Source organism: Perna viridis, chromosome 1 (assembly GCF_037379345.1).
Source record: "Perna viridis isolate PV_CMFRI_1.1 ecotype Kerala chromosome 1, ASM3737934v1, whole genome shotgun sequence".
Lineage (NCBI taxonomy): Eukaryota > Metazoa > Mollusca > Bivalvia > Mytilida > Mytilidae > Perna > Perna viridis.
In genome coordinates this window covers 68567049-68587453 of record NC_142445.1, presented here as the reverse complement: position 1 = coordinate 68587453, position 20405 = coordinate 68567049, and the positions used below count along the sequence as shown (strand labels likewise).

Here is a 20405-nt window from a genome sequence, read left to right as displayed (position 1 = left end):
AAACTGGACTTTCAACGAAATTACCCCCAGACAATAATTTTATTACTGGAGACTGAAAACATGACACGTTTAGCTAAAACAAAAGAGCAGTACGCAAATAATAGCTGACTAGTTGTATACTCATCAAATTTCTTTAAGAATAATCAAGGGAACCAATGTTATAGGGTAATCAGAAGAATGTAACCCAGGGACAAATGTCAGAGAAAAATGTAGTCTCATTGTTCTTCTGGAAAAGAAATATTTGATTAGAAACAAAAAGAACAAGGATAAAACAAAAACTCAGAAGAGAAAAACAAAGCAACCACAACAAAACTGCATAAAAACCAACAAAACAAACAAATGTGCTACTGTAATGTACTCGCTTATTTACATGTAGAATTTAAACATTTAAAATTTTTAATGAAAAAATGCAACAACGAAGTAAGAACGATTGTTCACCATGTCAGTTTCTTTTGATTATCGCTTGAATTTTGGTTCCTTTTATTTCTCTTTAAAATAGTTCGATTTTCGCCTTCATAATACATTTTTAATTTCAATTTCATTTCAATAGTCCTCAAGGGAGTACAGATTTATTGGATAAGGTTTCAAAAGTTTCCTTAAATGTCGAATACAGCTTTATCACGTTTTTTTTAATGTTGTTTGCCGAGACGCTGTATAAAATTTCCTATCACATTGCCCGAAAGCAATTAGCTGACGTAAATTATAATATGTACCGCAATTAAGTATTGCAATTTGAAGAAGTATCGGTAAACATATGGAAATAAATCGACTTAATTGTATGTTTTAATTCTACACCGAATGATTCAAAGTTTCCAAACAACCTTAACCAATTTTGCTATCACGTTAACTAGTAGTATAAATACGTAGCGAACTAATATTCCAACAATTGATGGCCAGTAGTACAATAATGTAGCGCTCCAATATTCCAACATTTGATGACCAAAAACTTTTGGTAAGTACACTTTATTATGCTTGTCGTGCTAACTATGTTTAGATAGACGTAGCGGACGGTTTTGGTGTCATATTTGGTAACGTCGAAATCGGCAAAATTTCGACGTCTTTTTTGTATTGCGACGTACATCGTTCTATAATTGTTACATGTAAAAAGAAGTGTGCTTATTTAATTTTTTACATAAAATAACACACATGACATGTTTTATTATTTAATTATCCGATTCGATATCAATTTTTCGTACGTTTTGGTCAATTGAAATGACCAGATTACATCCTGATATGGTAAATAGTTTGGCATCAACCTTTTAAAAATGAATTGAAGGAAATTTTATCCTATGAGAAAAATGTAAGGAATTAAAACAAATTTGCGCTAAAAAAAAGTAAAACAACCTCACTAAAACAGATAGCCAACAAACCTACAAGCAAAAAAGTCAGTAACCCCCCCCCCCCGGAAATCAAATTGTGGAAGCGTATAAAGTGAACTAATTTCTTTCCTATTTGGTTTTATATCTCTAATGCTGATGTGATGTGATATTTCCGAATACATGTACTCGTTTCTGAATTCTAAGGTCTGTTGCTAAACATTTCGAGAAAACAAAACCTTTGCAAAGCTCCCTCGTTGAGAAATTTGGAAGCGAAATCTCCCGTTTTTATTATACGACAAAAACAAAAAAACAAAAAAAAACTTCCGGTCGTATAATGTTATAGCGCAGTCGTCGTGGTCGGCGGCGACGTCGTCGTGTGGGGACACTTCGTTTCCGTGCGATAACTTTAGTTGTGGTTGACGAATTGTTCTGAAATGTTGATATGATTCTACCAACAACTAAGAAGATTCCTATTTAATTTGGACTTTGTTGCCCCTGCCGCTTTAGGAAAAGGGCCCAAAAAGGGTAAAAATACGTGTTTTATTAAAACCCATGTAGATTGTTTTTTTTTCGATTTTAATTATTCTGTTTTAATGTGTTCTTTATTTAATTCGGGTAAGCAAATGTGCAGCACATTTTATGTGTTATAGGGGGTCAAAGTTGAGCAACGCCTAAAAACATTTTCATAACTTTTTTTCGGTTTTTTTTTATTCCATTGGATTCTTCATTGGATTCCTCATTAATAATACAGCCTGCATTTTTCAATCAGATTTCGGATATCTCTTACGGTTTTCGAGTTATAAGGGGTCAAAAAGGCCACACCAGAATAAATCATTTTTTGTTTTGGTCCGATTTGAAAAAAAAATCAAAAAAAAATATTTTTGGAATATTTGCACAGCTTATAATATTTTACAGCTAAAATAATTGTCAAGAGGTACAATGTAATTAAGACGATCATCAAATACGTTGATTTTACAATATTTCACTAGCGAATGAGCAAGCGAGTGTCCGCACATTTCAAAATACTTTGATGCAGACACGCTGATCCCAATTTCACCAGGACATCATTACATATGGACAGACAGGAGTGCGCGCAAGAGGGGTGGGGGAGGAGCTTCCTCTTTCCTGTTTTCTTTTCAACATTTCTTTCCTGATTTTATTAGATTCGCTAAAATCGTATTTCTTTATTCATTTCACCCACAGTCGTATTAATTTAATCTAGTATCGTAACTTTTTAATACTTTTTATTGTTTTTAAAATTGACGTTAAGAGTTTTTACGTCGCAAAACAGAACGTTACTTTGGAAACGTCAAAAATGCGCTTCGTGACATTTTTGTTAACAAATGGGTTATATCTAAGCCAAAGAAAAAAATGAAATGATAAAACCATAGAGGAGAATGAATACATCTTTAAGTATATGAAAAAATCGATTCAACACTATTTGCCTTTTTGAACAATTCGTTCGAATTTCGCATGGTGTACGCGTAAATAAATAAAATATACAAATTTCAGATCTTGTGACATTTTGGTTAGACACAGACAAAATGCTGCGCTAAGATACATGTTCAACCAAGTACCATTATTTTTAGAATATACTATCTGTAGCATATATACATGTAAAACTCACAATATCATAGTCATCGGTTCACTCAAAGCTAACGAAAAAAGCTTTTGATAAAGACTGGGTAGCACGCAACGCGTAGAAAACATCGTGAAAAAGACAACGTGACATCACAACATATGTGCGTATTTATCTACTAATAGACAATAAAACTCATTATTGTTTAGAATAAACATGATATTCTGAATATTTAAACAGTCCTTTGAGCGCGAATAAACTTTGATAAAAATACTATTCGTTGTTATATTTTACAACCGTAAGCAAGAAAGTAGCCAATGGCCAACGTCGAAAAAATTAAGATTTGTGACATAATTGAAATACGGACAAAAGGGCTTTTAACAAAAAGACTAGCATTTTATATATTTTTTCATTGGGGTTATGTAATATATTGTCAATATAGTTAATAAAAGTTCCGATTTAAAAAAAGCTGTTTGCATAACTTAAAAAAAATGTCTTAACATTTTGTCTTCAAATCGATTTCTTTCCATTTTTACAATGTCCACATCAAAGGGGATATATTTGTGATATTGTAATACGCTTTGATCTTATCATTACGTCATGAAAAATATGACATCATCTGCAGCACAAACTGCTCTTTCCAAAAAAGTTTGTTTTATCAAAATACGCCAAGAAACGACTTAGATATATTGGTGAAATGGGAAGCAAGCATTTCGTAATATTACCCGTCCACATATGAAAATGGCCGTTTTGTGATCGAATAGTGCTTTCCCTCCACAATTAATGGGATCTTTCAAATATTTATGATTATAATCCTAAAACAGCAACCATTTTCGAACATTTTAATATCTATATCGCCTTTGATAACTCCGTATTCTAATAGCAACATTTAAGTTTTCGTAACCAGCCCCGGTTCAGTCGAATGTGACACCAAAAACGTACCCAACGTCATAGAGTTTTTGTTGCGTTTAATTGTAAAGAGTTAGTATACTTAGATTCTAATACAATAATATCAATCAGTACAAGTATTTCAAGGAGTAACCTCTCATCATCATAATGATATAAGAAGATATAAATCGGAGAATTATTTGTATGCAAGAAGTACTAAAAACTAAATCTATCGAATAAATAGGTTTTTAAAAAGTCTTCAAGAGTATCATTATAACTGTTTATGAGAGCAGGACACTTATTTGTTAAAAGGTACATTTTTTAACAGAAGACCAAACAGCACTGAGTCAAAATTACATAATTAATACGAACAGGACGTTGTTTACATTTGATTTGATTTTAAAAAGCTTTCTGATTGGTTGATTCCCTTTATGCAAACCAATTAAGTTATTTCATAAAATTTTCTTGGTACTTTCATGTCATTAGTTAACATCAATCGCGTCCCGCACTCCGCGTTTCAAATAATTTCAAACAAAATACCATTTTGATAAGGAACCTATTCCAAATATTTGGATTTAAGTAGCGGTCTTCATAAAAATCAAACAGGAGGTGATTCATGCATGTCAAAAAACCCACCGAATTCACTTTTATTTCTTATTCAGAATCAGTTACAGACTACATAACCAGTCAAAGTTTTTCATTTGGGTGTTGCGCTTTTGATATAAAATTTATATAGATTGTACATGAAATTAGCTTTTTGTAAGAGTTATCATTCTTGATTTTTTTGTTCGATTTGGTTGGTTTTAGTGGGAGATAAATGTATGATTTACTCAAAAGTACATATCTTAATATGGAAAGGACAACTGTTATGTAAAATAGAAATTTAATATATTTAAAGAAAGTTTCTTATTTTCAACAAGTTATACGAAATGACCTGGTAAGGCATGTGTTAAACTGCCGCAAACCAGGTTATTTCTCATAACATGTTCAAAATAAGGAACATTACTTAAATATAAACAAAAAACTTTCCATAAATTGTTACTGCAGATGCTCTCTTTTTCAGAGTAATCAAGACTGTTGTCAAGCTTATTAAATCAGTATTGCATTTGGAGCGATAAGAGTATGTCCGGGACTGAGTTGGTAGGTCTTTAAAAGTTTTGGTTTAAAATTGATATAACAGATTAATTTAAGATAATATTATTACTTAAGCTGACAGAGCTTTTTCGGAGATAAAACATATGTTATATACATTTCACTGTTAACCCGTTACTTTCGTGCATGTGATTCAGAGACTTTGAAAAGGAGGGGTGCCAACCTGGGTTCCTCAGAAAGAGACGCACCAAGGATAAGAATATATGTACTTTTTTATGAAAAAAAAAAATACTTGGAATTTCTGTGTGGACTGCCTCAAAACTGCTTTATTTTAACTAAATGAGACCACATTTTCAGAATTTACCTAACCGTATAGTATTACCTAATAATATGACTGGGTTGGTGGCGGATCAGGATATGGTTACCCATTTCTGGAACACCTGATGTCACTCTCGTTTTTTTTTCCTTTCAAGTGCTTTAGTTTTTTTTGTGTGCTGACTTGCTTTCTTTATCTTATTTTTATATGTAATTGTATTTTATTCTGTTGTCGACATTGTGTATGTCGATCGTCTCTGTATCGTCGCTCTATGTTATTCTGTTGTCGACATAGTGTATGTCGATCGTCTCTGTATTGTCGCTCTATCGCTCTATTTTATTCTGTTGTCGACATTGTGTATGTCAAACGTCTCTGTATTGACGCTCTATTTTAATGCTCCGGTATATTTTGCCGACACACAGAACAAGTTAAAAAAATATAAATGAATTAACAAGCAACTCGTAGCCATATGTCACCCGCCATGTGCAAAAGTCTTAATATTAAAAAAGGGTTTTGGTATATTAGAAATCCAATTTGTAATATTAGAAAATGAATTTGAAATATTAGAAAATAAATTTGTGATATTAAAAAATCATTTTTTTTAATATCAGAAAACACTTATTTTGTAATATTAGAAAACATAGTTTTTTGATATTACAAATTCCTGATTTAGTAATATTACAAAATTATTGAAAAATAATTAGATTAGAGCTATCGATCTTCTTTGATTAAAAAGCGTTGTTTTCACAATATTCAGCAAAATTCAGTAGAATCACAGCTGTACAAATTTGGCAATTAAAACAGCTTTAAATTTAATAAAAATCCGATGAGCGGTATCCGAGGAGTTACGTCCACAAAGTGTTCCTATAGTGTAGTATGTACAAATTCAACAAAGTCTCGTAACTCTTGTAAAATTTGTCGAATCAAAATTACGGCGCAAATGACCAAATACAAATGGTAACTAACATTCATACAAAATTTGAACAAAATCTGTTAAGTGGTATCCGAGGACTGTTCCTATAGTGTAGCATGTTCATATTCCACAGAATCCCATAACTCTTGTAAAAATTGCGGTGCAATATGATTAACTACTATAGGTGACCAACAATTCTACAAAATTTGAACAAAATCCCCCAAGCAGTTTCCGAGGAGTTGCGCCCACAAGTATGACCGGACGGATGGACGGACCCTGGTATTTATATGTCCCCGTCCGCGTACATTCTAGCGCTGGGTATAAAAGTTATTTGACAAATGTTCAGACTTCAAAGGTGATGATATTGTATAGGCGTAATATAGCAGAAATTCATAACGAAAACGTTAAATGCAAAAACAAGAACAAACAATGATGTGCAGAGATAACAGTAACGACATCTTATAAAACAAAAACAAAAATCTTCGATTCATTGTTCTTGAATTGTATTATAAATGTTCCAGGGTACTTCTGAGGGGACAAATGTCTACAGTCAGACGTGTAACTTCATCCAATCAAGTTATCAAGACTACCCAGGCTATAAAGAACCAGAACATTACTCGATGTCTGATATGTACGGGGATGATATACCTACTGGTAATAACTCCGAATATTGGCCATCCCCCTGCGACTACATCAAGGAAAAACCAGCACTACACTGGGTCTTCTTCTTAACTATATTGTCATTAACCGTCATGTGTTACATTTCTAATAGTTTGGTAATATTTATCATCACAGTAGAGAAAACGTTGAGGACTCCAACTTTTTATGCACTAAGGAGTCTGTCAATTGTTTCAATGATATATATAACTCAGTTATTTAATGGACCGGCAACATGTATGTTAAATAACCCGTTTAATATAGATGAGTCTTCTTCTGAGAAATGTGGTTGGTTGGTACATGTAAATATATGTCTTCGTCAAATAACGATGGTGCATCTGTCACTTATAGCAGCTATCCGAGTGTATTTGATCACGTTTCCTTTGAATTCAATGGTCCATTTGACAGTTAGCAAGGTAAGGTATACATCTGTAGGAATTTGGGTCGGCTTTGCCTTGATCGAGATAGTTATTTATTTTTTAGATGTGCGTACATGTGTAAGTTCAACGTTTACAAAATACCAGAAATATTATTTAATTGAATTTTGTTTCGTATTGATACTCGTTATAGCCTTGTACTTATCAGCAGATATTATCATGAGGATAAAATCCAGACAATCTAGAGCTTTAAGGTCAGCAGTTCAGAAGCGTCAGACACGTGCAGCGTCACTGACCTTGATCAGCATGGTAGCTGTATTCTGTCCAATCAAAATAGCCCATTTAATTATAAATTCTTTCTGCTTTTGGGAAGATCAGGATATTGTGCGAATTGTTGGAATGTCAGTTGAATTTTTTATCTTTGGGGTTAATCCTTTCATTTTAGTTTTGGGGTTAAAATACATTAGAACATCTATAAAACAAAGGCTCTGTGAATTTCTGGTGGTAAAACCCAAAACAAAACCAAAGTGTGGACAATCGATATCAAAGACTTTAGAGCTAAGATTGTCATCAGAAACCCAAAAACATTCAAACAATTTTAAATAAAATTGGAACTTTTTAACAATTAGAACATGTCAGAAAAAAAAATCCGATTTTACAGTTTTAATGCTGTTACTTATTTTTTAGCCGATCTACACTAATTACTGGATGTATGTAGTGATTTCTTGTATCAAACATTGTATCACAATTCATTAATGATTTAAACAAACAAGGGCATTTAGAATTTGCCAGCCAAACCCTCTCAAAATATAATCGGCTCAATAAAACGAATCTAAACTATAACCGACTGTGTACTACATGTTCTAGTAAAAGAATAGAAGCCATACTTTCTTTTAATTTTATTAACTCTAATATTTGAAATATAGACAAAACATTGCTTAATGGCTTTGACGCTTAAAGAGTAGATACATATTTGTACTTTACTGTATTATGATAATGAAATGTTTTACTTGCAATAGTCTCGGCCTGCATACAAGCTTGTCTTTTGAATTAATTTCATTTCATGTTATCATTTTATTATCTAGAATCATCAGTATCAGTGAACTGAATTTGTCAAACCCATTTTATTTTGATGTACTAAAATAAATTTTGCTGTTTTTTTTTTATTGTTCTGCATTCTGCTACTGTCCCTTTTAACAATATTATCTTTAGTCATTGATCCTCTTTGGATATAATTCCGTTGGTCTACTTTTCAAAGGTTAGCAGCTTTTTAATATATTATAGGTTACAGACCACCAATTCAACCAATGAGCATTTGGAACGTACGCAAAAATAGTCCTACGCAGAAATTACCCCTGTTCCTCATAGTGCTGTGAAAAAAGTTCTCATCTTATTTAAAATATTTAAACAGTTTCTGAAAGGAAAAACATTTCTGTACATTTTATAGGTGCATTTTGCTTCTTGTGATGTGAAGCCTAATCTCCATAATGATTTTTAAATATACCCCTATCTTGTGAAAACACTGGGATTTCCCATGCTATTTATAGACCCTTCACTTCCGGTGACCAGTACTGCACTGCAAGTCTGCTAACCCCACATGCCATTCTGAGGATTGTGAGCTGACATATGTAGAATCATGCTGATATATAGTCATCTGCAGGTTAAAGTTAAGGTAAAGTCCAGAGAAGCCATTGAATATTGTGAAATTAGCATAGAAGCCTATGGGAAGTGGAATTAGTGGTTTTTAGCCTTAAGATGAAGCCATGGCAAAATGAAAAGTTTCTTGAAATAGCTTTAAACTACTTGAAGATCTTGTTAACTTTGCCATGAGAGGAATACACTACAAAAATCCTTCAAAATATGCATTTTTTTAAGTTATAGGTCCAAATTATGGAAAATTGGTCTTTTTGGCTGATTTTTATGTCCTATCTTGTAAAAAGTGTAGAAAATTTAGTAAAAATATCAAATATTAAACTTTGAGGGCTATATTTACCTAAATATGGTAGTAATAAGCACTTGAAATCAAGTTTTGTGTAGATTTGAGCAAAAATTAGGTTAGAATTGAGGAAAACCTCACTTTCATTACTGCAGTTAAGGCCATATAAGCATTCTCCTATGGCAACATGGAAAATCCATTATTGAGCACTTTTTTTGCTTTAGGTGCCCTTTACTGGTCATGTTTTAATGTGAAAACACTGTATTTACAAATTTAAAGCCAAATATATCACCTTTTGTGAAAATTTAAAGATTTAGGATTTTTGACATGTGATCAAGAAAAAGGGGGAGGCATGTCAGAAATAAATTTTTAAAAATAGACCAATTTCTCAGAAAATGATTACTTTTAAAACTATTTCTTCATTAATATTGTTAAAAAACAAGTTGTGATTGATATTTTTTATTTGAAAAGTCAGAAAAAGTTCTTTGCAAATATTTAATGCATTTCAGTATGGTAGAATATTTTCACTTTTTTGCTCGCACAACTTGGTTACCCTATATTTAAAAATCAAATATTTAAGAAAGTGCTTGTCACATTTCACTGAAACTTTGCAAATGCATTCAGTATGTGTGTAGGAAGATACCTGTATAGTTATTTATTTTTTCTAAGACAAAAAGTGACTCTTTAGGTTACAGACCACCAATTCAACCAATGAGCATTTGGAACGTACGCAAAAATAGTCCTACGCAGAAATTACCCCTGTTCCTCATAGTGCTGTGAAAAAAGTTCTCATCTTATTTAAAATATTTAAACAGTTTCTGAAAGGAAAAACATTTCTGTACATTTTATAGGTGCATTTTGCTTCTTGTGATGTGAAGCCTAATCTCCATAATGATTTTTAAATATACCCCTATCATGTGAAAACACTGGGATTTCCCATGCTATTTATAGACCCTTCACTTCCGGTGACCAGTACTGCACTGCAAGTCTGCTAACCCCACATGCCATTCTGAGGATTGTGAGCTGACATATGTAGAATCATGCTGATATATAGTCATCTGCAGGTTAAAGTTAAGGTAAAGTCCAGAGAAGCCATTGAATATTGTGAAATTAGCATAGAAGCCTATGGGAAGTGGAATTAGTGGCTTTTAGCCTTAAGATGAAGCCATGGCAAAATGAAAAGTTTCTTGAAATAGCTTTAAACTACTTGAAGATCTTGTTAACTTTGCCATGAGAGGAATACACTACAAAAATCCTTCAAAATATGCATTTTTTTAAGTTATAGGTCCAAATTATGGAAAATTGGTCTTTTTGGCTGATTTTTATGTCCTATCTTGTAAAAAGTGTAGAAAATTTAGTAAAAATATCAAATATTAAACTTTGAGGGCTATATTTACCTAAATATGGTAGTAATAAGCACTTGAAATCAAGTTTTGTGTAGATTTGAGCAAAAATTAGGTTAGAATTGAGGAAAACCTCACTTTCATTACTGCAGTTAAGGCCATATAAGCATTCTCCTATGGCAACATGGAAAATCCATTATTGAGCACTTTTTTTGCTTTAGGTGCCCTTTACTGGTCATGTTTTAATGTGAAAACACTGTATTTACAAATTTAAAGCCAAATATATCACCTTTTGTGAAAATTTAAAGATTTAGGATTTTTGACATGTGATCAAGAAAAAGGGGGAGGCATGTCAGAAATAAATTTTTAAAAATAGACCAATTTCTCAGAAAATGATTACTTTTAAAACTATTTCTTCATTAATATTGTTAAAAAACAAGTTGTGATTGATATTTTTTATTTGAAAAGTCAGAAAAAGTTCTTTGCAAATATTTAATGCATTTCAGTATGGTAGAATATTTTCACTTTTTTGCTCGCACAACTTGGTTACCCTATATTTAAAAATCAAATATTTAAGAAAGTGCTTGTCACATTTCACTGAAACTTTGCAAATGCATTCAGTATGTGTGTAGGAAGATACCTGTATAGTTATTTATTTTTTCTAAGACAAAAAGTGACTCTTTAGGTTACAGACCACCAATTCAACCAATGAGCATTTGGAACGTACGCAAAAATAGTCCTACGCAGAAATTACCCCTGTTCCTCATAGTGCTGTGAAAAAAGTTCTCATCTTATTTAAAATATTTAAACAGTTTCTGAAAGGAAAAACATTTCTGTACATTTTATAGGTGCATTTTGCTTCTTGTGATGTGAAGCCTAATCTCCATAATGATTTTTAAATATACCCCTATCATGTGAAAACACTGGGATTTCCCATGCTATTTATAGACCCTTCACTTCCGGTGACCAGTACTGCACTGCAAGTCTGCTAACCCCACATGCCATTCTGAGGATTGTGAGCTGACATATGTAGAATCATGCTGATATATAGTCATCTGCAGGTTAAAGTTAAGGTAAAGTCCAGAGAAGCCATTGAATATTGTGAAATTAGCATAGAAGCCTATGGGAAGTGGAATTAGTGGTTTTTAGCCTATACCACATTATTTCAAAGAAATTAGGAATCTATTAAGAGATTTTCTACTCTATATGTTTAATTAAGGAATTATTTTCCATTGAAAATCATTCATTTTATTACAAAAAGGAATATCTTGCATCCTAATATTCCACTATCTTAACTGGTTGTCATACTGGTAGTAGACGATGGACGTTAGAAGCCATCAGCTGTAGTATTACAACGTGTACTATGTGTTCTAAGTACAAATTAAAACTGTTTTTGGCCATGAAAGAAATTTACATCAAAGCGTCAAAAATATACATACACAATGTAACAAACAGAATATAATAAATTATATATAAAAGCTGAAAAAAGACACAAAATAAAAGCCAAAATACTTGCAATATGAAACCTCCCCCCCAAAAAAATAACAAAAACAAAAACATAACAAAACAAAACAAAAAACGTAAGTGACATTACCATTAGGTATCAGGTGCTCCGGAATTTATCTCACAAAATTGAATTTTGTGACACAGAATTGACTTTGGTGACACAGAATTGACTTTGGTGACACAAAATTGATTTTGATCACAAAAAGGTGGTGTCGACTTAGAAGACAATTAATAGATCGCCTACTAGATTTTAAAACTCCGCAAAATATCAGATAATAATTTGAATAAAAGATAACGAAAATTATGTGGAAATAAATTGGAACTTTAGTATATATCAGTGAAATATGACTGTTTAGTGCAAGCAAGCAAGCTTTATAATGATTGGAAAACAAAACAGGGAGAACATGCTGTTGTCGGCATTTTCAACATAACTTAATTCAATTTTATATACATATAGCGTGGTCATATACAGCATTCATTATCTTCTTAACAAGAACATGTTTTGATTGTTACAACATTGCAACAGAGATTCACCGGGAAGCCTTAAACATATATGGGTCTACCATGTTGCCATCAGTTCAACTGATTGATCGGAACGGTGGTCTCCAGATTCAAATGTGATACGTCTAAAAAATAAATTCGATAAGATAACTGTTATTCCAACCAATAGAATACAAATAAAAGGTGAAAATGCGTGGTGTATTCTGAAGTTAAATACCTCTTTTATTGAGGCTATACCAATCAGTAGTTTTTGCCTTTAGTCGCCATGATCAAGTTAGTTATATTGACGAAACAAATATAAACAGCACAACGTATCTTAACATAAAACCCCGTAATCGGTCACAAAATGTACTGCAAATGAATATTTACCCTTTGTACACATTAGCTGGATGTCCTTTAACTCCGAGTCCAGTTACCTTGAACAAAGAACCGGTAAGAGGAAAGTTTTCTTCTTCTTTTTCATCACTACAGCAAGTGACAAAGAGCTCATCAAAGCTTTTGCCCCCAAAACAACATGACGTTATTCTTTGCGCGGGCATCGTTATAGTCCTTATCTGTTTTCCTGTCAATATAAAAACAAAGAATTTGAAAAAGAAAACTCTAATAAATATAATCACAGGACGTACAGATGGAAATGAAGTTGCAATATTTATTTTTAAGTATTGGGATTGAAATGTCATAATATTAGTGATCAGCAAAACCTCGTACGGCAAGTGTCACAACACATCACATTTGTATTTAAGAGAAACAAATATGCGTAACTTTGATCCAGTGGTAATATAGGAAATTAGACAAACCTGTATTCGGGTTGATTCTGACAACTGTACCCCCAAAGAAGCATGCTACCCATAACATTCCATCTGTATCTATTGTCATCCCATCGGGGAATGGTGTTCCGAATGGGCCAATCTCGAATGCCATAACTGTTTTCCTATTGTCTGAAAAAGGCAAAGCAATCATAATAACTTTTTACCAAAGTTTTCCGAAATAGTATAGATTAATTGTGGTTCAACGTCCTAAGACAGAGACCGTTTGACAAATCTAAAAGAACCTGCTTTGTTCTAGTCCGACATGCAGAGCTGCATTTTTACTGTGCTATCTCACGAAAGTAGTAGCTAGCAGGTAGGTATGTTACCCAGCTCGGATTTACAATCCAAGCCAACCAGTCGTCACTTTACATCCTATACGCCGTGAGCTTTGTGGGGAAATAGTGATTGGTCTTTGGTATGACTCGCCGGGAAATCAAACCCACGATTACGCTTCCCAGAGGAATTCTCTTGAGCACAATCTTCTCTCTAGGATATGTTATATTACATATCTTTTCAGGAAGAGTGGGGTATGTTTGTTTTTTTTTAATGCTCACAATCTATTTTTTATTTGATAATATCAAATTAAAATTTAAATTAAAGTACTATTAACATCGTACTTATAGTTCCACTATCGATATAGTACTCAAAACTGTAAATTATTCCTGGAACAGAATCAATATAGTACATAATACTGTTGTCAGCAGACCAAGCTATCCCATTGGATATTGTAACTTTATCCACATGCTTCTTTACAGAGCCATCAAGGTCGAGACAAAACAAAGACCCTTGTTCTTTTGGGACCAAAGCTAAGTCTTTGCATTTTCCAAACGTTCCTGTAAAGACAAACAATCATACGAATAATTAAATAAGTTAATACGACATCATTAGCGTTTAATTGTAAACATTTTTCATCTTGATTCTTTTTAACGGCAAATTATTAAACAAGTTTACTTTATACGAAAACAAAAGACCGGACTGTCCTGTAATCCCAGCAAGTTCAGTTTATTCTCAAGTTTGTGTTTTGTTTTTTTTTAAAACGTCGCGAATATACTAGAGCGATTTAGTAAATACAAGACATGACTTCTTGTTAAATGAAATCATAACCTGTCATTCAAGTTTTAACCTTTGTCCAAAACAACATCCTGATTCATCTATATTCTCCATGTATCACAGACCTAGCATCACATTTTCAATTTTTATCCTTCCAGTGAACTAGGTTCATCCTCGTAGAATTCAGTGGACTTTTACTGTTTACTTTCTGGGTGTATTTTTTGAAGTTAATCTGTGTTTTTATGGTGTTTTGTCTTTTTTCTTGGTCTAATCTGTCGTTTTTATCATGATCCCCTTGTCTTACAATTATAAACCCCTACCTGCCCATATCCGCCCTCTGGCATCACATTTGCCATCATTTATTTGTGTATCAACACCTTGATCGACCTCCGTTATAACTGTTACTTTTCCTGAATTCCAATCTAGGTGAACAAAACGTTTTCCACAACCAACAATAACACCCCCTCTGTGCCATGGGATAACAAATCCAACAGTATCATCTGAAGAAGAAAGGATTATATAGTAAAACTATATTTTTTTCTCTCACATTTTGATATTTCTAACATCAGCGACACCCTTTTTCTGCATTGATGATTCATTTAATAATGCATTACATGCTGAAATCATTAGAGAATTAAACAGGTACTGTATATAACAAGTAGTCGATCTGCTTTTATCCAAAAATTCTTTTATTTTACCAGTAAAAATCTTAAATACTAAGTCTTTAAGATGTGTAATTTGCAGTGGTAATTTGCAGCCATTGTGAAAATAAATCATTTGACGTTTGAAAGAAAGCATTATCAGTGGAATATACGTGTATTGAGTTATATTTATGTTCAATGGTTTTATATCAATATACGGTTAAAAAGATTCTACTAAGCATTTTGAAATATTACTAAATCTCCATATAAAGAATCGAACATATATTATTTGTTAGCAGTATTTCAGCCCGTTGATGTATTTATACCTATTACTATTTTTTGTTCTTCGTTTGTGATGGAGTTCCATCTAAACACAGATTTTCCAAAAATATCAACAAAGCATAAAGACTGTGTCTGTGCATCCCAATGAGGGGCTTCACCTATCGTCTTGAAGATGTTCTTTCTAACAACCTCAATCGGCATATCCTGAAATGAAAATAGAATAATATCATGTTTAGTGGTTCTGTGTTGGTTATAATGTAACTTTTACTTCCACTAGTACAGATCAAATCAAGCCATGAATATGATGCGTTTCAAAACAGGAGACGTGTATATGTGTGTATGCGAGACTACTAAATTCATATAAATGGTAAAATCGATGTTTGTATAGGACAATATTGAATAAATCATGTAAATCATTTTCGATCAAATTAGGACAAAAAAAAAAAAAGCTTTAAAAAGTAAAATTGTAGTTATTAAAATGATAAACATAACCTACTTTATCTATAATCATTATGTGTATCGCAGCTGTATACCACCAGTTACAGATTGATCCGACGTGTAGTAAAATAAGTTATAGTGAAACTGCATAGAAATGTTGACTTAGTCTGCACATTCAGTTTTAAAATACGACGTTTAAAGTAACTTATACAATGATTTATTTATAGACATTCTACGTGTACTGGGAAGAAGCCAGAAATACAATAAAAAGGGGAATGTCCTTACGGCTACTAGTATTTGGGTCAATGTCCGGTAGCCTTTGATAAATACGACGTTAAGACATACAAGTCTGTTACACTTAGTAAGTAAATAATCGTGTCTTTTAAGGCTTTGTATTAACGGGAAAGGCCTTATATGTTCCTGTTTTAATATCTTTTAGACTTTAGACACTACTGATTGCCCATCAAACAAAACCTTTAGTGTACCGGATTGATTTTTAAGGTAGTAATAAACAGATACCTTTTTGGTGAACTAATTTGGGCTCAAAAAGTCAACAGTAGAAAACAGGAAAAGCTGCAGGGTTAGATGGAATACAAACAAACCTACTCAAAGCTGACCTCGCTACAGCAAAAAATCAATGTACAATCTTTTTATAACAATTTTGGATATATAAATATTAATTGTGAGATCGTATGGAGTACCGACCAAGAGTGTGACCCTCATCAAATGCTTTTTATAATTTGAATGTTTTGTCTCATTAAACAACAAAGAGAAAGATTGCTTCAGTTCACTCGGAAGTAGGCTATATCTTGTTCTTGGTTATCACGGAGTCGATAATGAGGAAGACATTTAGTGATGAGAAAAAAGGAATAGTATCGTCCATATTCACAACACTGGAGGACTATCAATAAGCATATTATATTGCTGTATTACCATTTAGGTATGATCATTTACAAGAACAACAACAAACAGACTCAAAAGCTTTGAAGACAGAAGAAATGAGGTTCTAAATTTTATCTTTTAGGAAACAAAGGTAGTAAGTGGACAAATTCGTTTACCTAGAGTTAGTACTGAAGAGTCCACATGGAAAGATATTAAAACAGATTGAAAAAAGAGGAACAACCGTTTACAAGCTAGAACTCTAACAAATAGGCTCCTGGAACAGGGTTATGTTGCGTTTCTACAAGATTGAGGTCATCACTACAGAAGTTTTATGGTCGTCATCATGAACTCGTGGATCGTTATGGTGTATCCATCTACACAATGAAAACTGATTTATTCAACGGATCATAGTTTTCCTTTCCTCGTTTGTCTACCCCGGACTTGACTTTTTATGAGCAACTCGGCGGGTGTTTCTAGGAAAGCAGAGGACGCTTACCCTACCGGTGCACCTGGTCCATGCTCCCAGTTTTTAGTGGAGTCCGAGTTGCTCATTTGCTTTGTTACTTTGTATGTATGATTTTAGTTACTTTATGTTCTTTGTTGTGTATGTCTGTTTTCCATGTCTGGTCTTTGTCCCTGGATTACATTCTTTTGATTACCGTTATAACCTTGGTTCCCTTGATTACTCCTCATCACAGTTGAAAATCAAAAACGGCACTAAACACAGTTGGAAATCAAAACATTACAACAGGATTGATTGATTAATTGATTGATTGATTGTTGGACTTTAACGCCCGAGCAGCAATATTTCAGCTCTTTCCAGGCGATGAACATGAAATGCATGATAAAATGAACATGAAATGGTGATGAAAAGATATTGGGGTCGACAGATTTTGATTTTTAATTTTGATTGCCACTGGATAGGGTCAGGCAATTTAGTCTCCTGTGGCGGAGCTCAATGGTTCCTACTCCGAGAGAATACCACAGAAGGGTTCTTTAACGTGCGAGGAACGTGACATCTTTCCCAACACGTTGAACCACTATGGTTTGCGGTTAGGTTTTTCGTATTATGGCCTGACGACCCCAGCATGTAACATGTCAGAGGTACCGCATTCCACCACCAGGGGCACACAACCCAGATGCTCTGTGGACAGAGCGCACTAGCCCCCGGCCAGGGTTCTGAGCACTAATTATTCTCCTGTTACGACAAGCTTAGTACCGCTGCAGGCCTATTCTTTTGACACCCAGACCCACACGGGGCCAGTACAACAGGAAAACCAAAAGTAAAACAATAAACACCAACGTAAAACTGTAAAACTATATAATGTTTGAGAGTCACGAAAGTGGACATGCGGTCACTATCCAGTTTCTACCAACAGATATGCAGACTATTCTCGACAAATTCGATATCAAGTAACAACCTACTCAAAATGACAGAACCCATCTACATAAAAGATCAAGTCAAACATAAGTGCTTATGATTGTTAGGACCTGTTTCGAGAATGCAAAGTTCCAACATCACGAAAAAACAGCATTTAGATGGATACCGCAGATAAAAGGCAAAGCGGCCGATCAAAAGGAACATGGCCAAAGACTGTTGAAAATTAGTTAAATTAAGGAAGGAGTAATCAAGGGAACCAAGGTTATAGCGGTAATCAAAAGAATATAATCCAGGGACAAAGACCAGACATTGAAAAGACATACACAACAAAGAACATAAAATAACTAAAACCATACATACAAAGTAACAAAAGCAAATGAGCAACTCGGACTCCTTTAAAAACTGGGAGCATGGACCAGGTGCACCGGTAGGGTAAGCGTCCTCTGCTTTTCTAGAAACACCTGTCAAGTTGCTCATAAAAAGTCACATCAAGGGTAGACGAAAGAATAAAGGAAAACTATGACACGTTGAACAAATCAGTTTTCATTGTGTAGATGGATACACCATAACGATCCACGAGTTCATGATGCCGACCATAAAACTTCTGTAGTGATGACTTCAATCTTGTAGCAACATAACCCCGTTCCAGAAGCCCATTTGTTAGAATTATAGCGCGAAACAAAAACTCTGCGTAGTTTCGGCTAGCTCTGCCATAACGTATGAGTTATGAACCCTCCATACGCAGGTGCTGAAGGGATGCTGCCACAAATGAAAGGAAAGTTGACAATTCTGAATGAAAAGTCATCACGTTTGTCGTAACGTTTGGTCAGTAGTTTTCCTTTACCATCGATTTCTTAGTGTAAGTCAAGATATGAGGCTGAATTCACGGTGTCTGTAGTATCCTTTATCTGTTGGGTAGATGCGATGTATCATATCCCAAAAATTAGGGTTGTTTTAAAGATAATACGTCACCGATACAGCGGAAACTGAGATTAAAGGATCTAGCTAAACGACATTCTTTCTTTCGGATCAGCTCAGCTATAAAGTCTGTCTCATAAGAGTGAAGGAATAGGTCAGCAAGTAGAGGGGCACAATTTGTTCCCATTGGAATGCCGACTGTTTGTTGAAATACGCGCCCACCACACTGGACAAATATGTTGATTAAAAAATCCAGCATTTTGTAAACATTTTCTGTATTTGGAAGATGAAAACGTTGTTTTGCTGTTAGTTTTTTTTTATTTTGAAGAAGTGATATCGTACCGTGAATTCAATTTACGTTTGTTGTCGGGGCCTATCAGAGCTTACAGTCATTGAAGATGTATTGGTGATCTTTAAAAAATATTTACTATGTTTGTATTTAGGCTGGTGCATTTGTTGCGTTTCACCCTATTCTTTCCTTTTTCTATTAGGTGAAGCAGAAGTTTGCTAAAGAAACGTGTTGAGTGGAGAGACCTTATGTAGATGTTTTGAACTGCCGAAATTTACGAAACTCTTTTTCGGCAGTTAAATTTTTTGAAGTACTCAAAATTTGTCATTGAAATTCATTATTTTTTTTTTATCATGTTACCAGCTAATTCATAAAGAAATTCAAACGCCTGAATTGATCAGATATGTTGAGTAAATCACTATCTTAATGTTAATGTAAAAAATAAATTTAGTCACGCAATAACTTGTAGAGTCGAATTTATGCAAATTTTCGCGGGAGTCGAAATTCCCATGTTTTTGGAATTAAAAAAAATATATTCTGACTACGAAAATCGCCACAAGTCATCAACAGAGTCCTAGGTGTATCAATTGTGATAATATTGAACGTAAATAACAAATAAGCTATTTTTTACTATAGAATAAATACGCTAGGGTGACTGAATAGACTACCTAAGTGTATTTCGTTCAGCATTTTTCTAATCGGCGTTGTGACGTCTATTTTGCCTTTTACGGACTGATTTGAAGTTTACACCGGATCGAAAAGTTCCGGGGTCACACGTCATCATGAAATTTTGTCCACATCACGTAAAGAAGAAACCACATCACGTAAAGAAGAAATCACTGCACGTAAAGAAGAAATCACTGCACGTAAGAAAAGAAAATGCACATAAAGTATTTAGAGATCGACATAACGTAAAGATGAAACGACCTCACGTTATAAGAAAACCACTGCACGTAAAGATAAATCCACGTAATGTAAATATATGTTGACATAACGTAATCATAAAACGACAGAACGTAAAGACAAAATTACAGAACGTAATGACGAAATGACAGAACGTAGAGACAAAACGACATAATGTAAAGATGATCCTACATAACGTAAATACAAAATGACCACATGTAATTATAAAACCACAGCAAGTAATATAAAGTTAACAACACGTAAACAAATGTGTATCTCATCACACAGTTTAGGCGTTCCATATTACTGCATCAATCACATGTCAGTGATACTTTCCTTTGACAAAAATTATATTCGATTTTGGCAAAACTATACAGGTAGATTG

The 20405-nt window shown here is 33.6% G+C and overlaps 2 protein-coding genes across 3 annotated transcripts; one reads left to right on the top strand and one right to left on the bottom strand.

Moving 5' to 3' along the window:
* The first annotated feature begins 834 nt into the window (after positions 1-834).
* On the top strand, positions 835-7947 carry LOC148630123 (uncharacterized). Its single transcript, XM_088564801.1, has 3 exons — positions 835-952; positions 4850-4926; positions 6629-7947. The coding sequence occupies exons 2-3, from the start codon at positions 4909-4911 to the stop codon at positions 7745-7747; spliced, it is 1137 nt and encodes a 378-aa protein (XP_088420927.1). The 5' UTR covers positions 835-952; positions 4850-4908; the 3' UTR covers positions 7748-7947.
* Positions 7948-9527: 1580 nt separating this feature from the next.
* Positions 9528-15847, bottom strand: LOC148630122 (regucalcin-like). 2 transcript variants are annotated; one of them, XM_088561199.1, is made up of 7 exons: positions 15706-15847; positions 15254-15413; positions 14607-14786; positions 13854-14069; positions 13225-13365; positions 12797-12989; positions 9528-12552 (listed from the first exon to the last, which is right to left on the bottom strand). In XM_088561199.1, the coding sequence occupies exons 1-7, from the start codon at positions 15718-15720 to the stop codon at positions 12486-12488; spliced, it is 972 nt and encodes a 323-aa protein (XP_088417325.1). In that variant the 5' UTR covers positions 15721-15847; the 3' UTR covers positions 9528-12485. The 2 variants fall into 2 exon arrangements, with proteins under 2 accessions (XP_088417325.1, XP_088417335.1); XM_088561209.1 differs by lacking the exon at positions 9528-12552 and having other exon boundaries at positions 12793-12989.
* Between the last annotated feature and the right edge of the window lie 4558 nt (positions 15848-20405).

Bases quoted from the DNA above. Each gene is read 5' to 3' on its own strand.
- LOC148630122 (XM_088561199.1), bottom strand. The intron at 14,787-15,253 runs GTATAAATACAT...TTTCTTCTTCAG, and splicing joins AGAACAAAAAATAGTAATAG to ATGATACTGTTGGATTTGTT. The intron at 12,553-12,796 runs GTAAATATTCAT...TTTATTTTTTAG, and splicing joins CCAGCTAATGTGTACAAAGG to ACGTATCACATTTGAATCTG.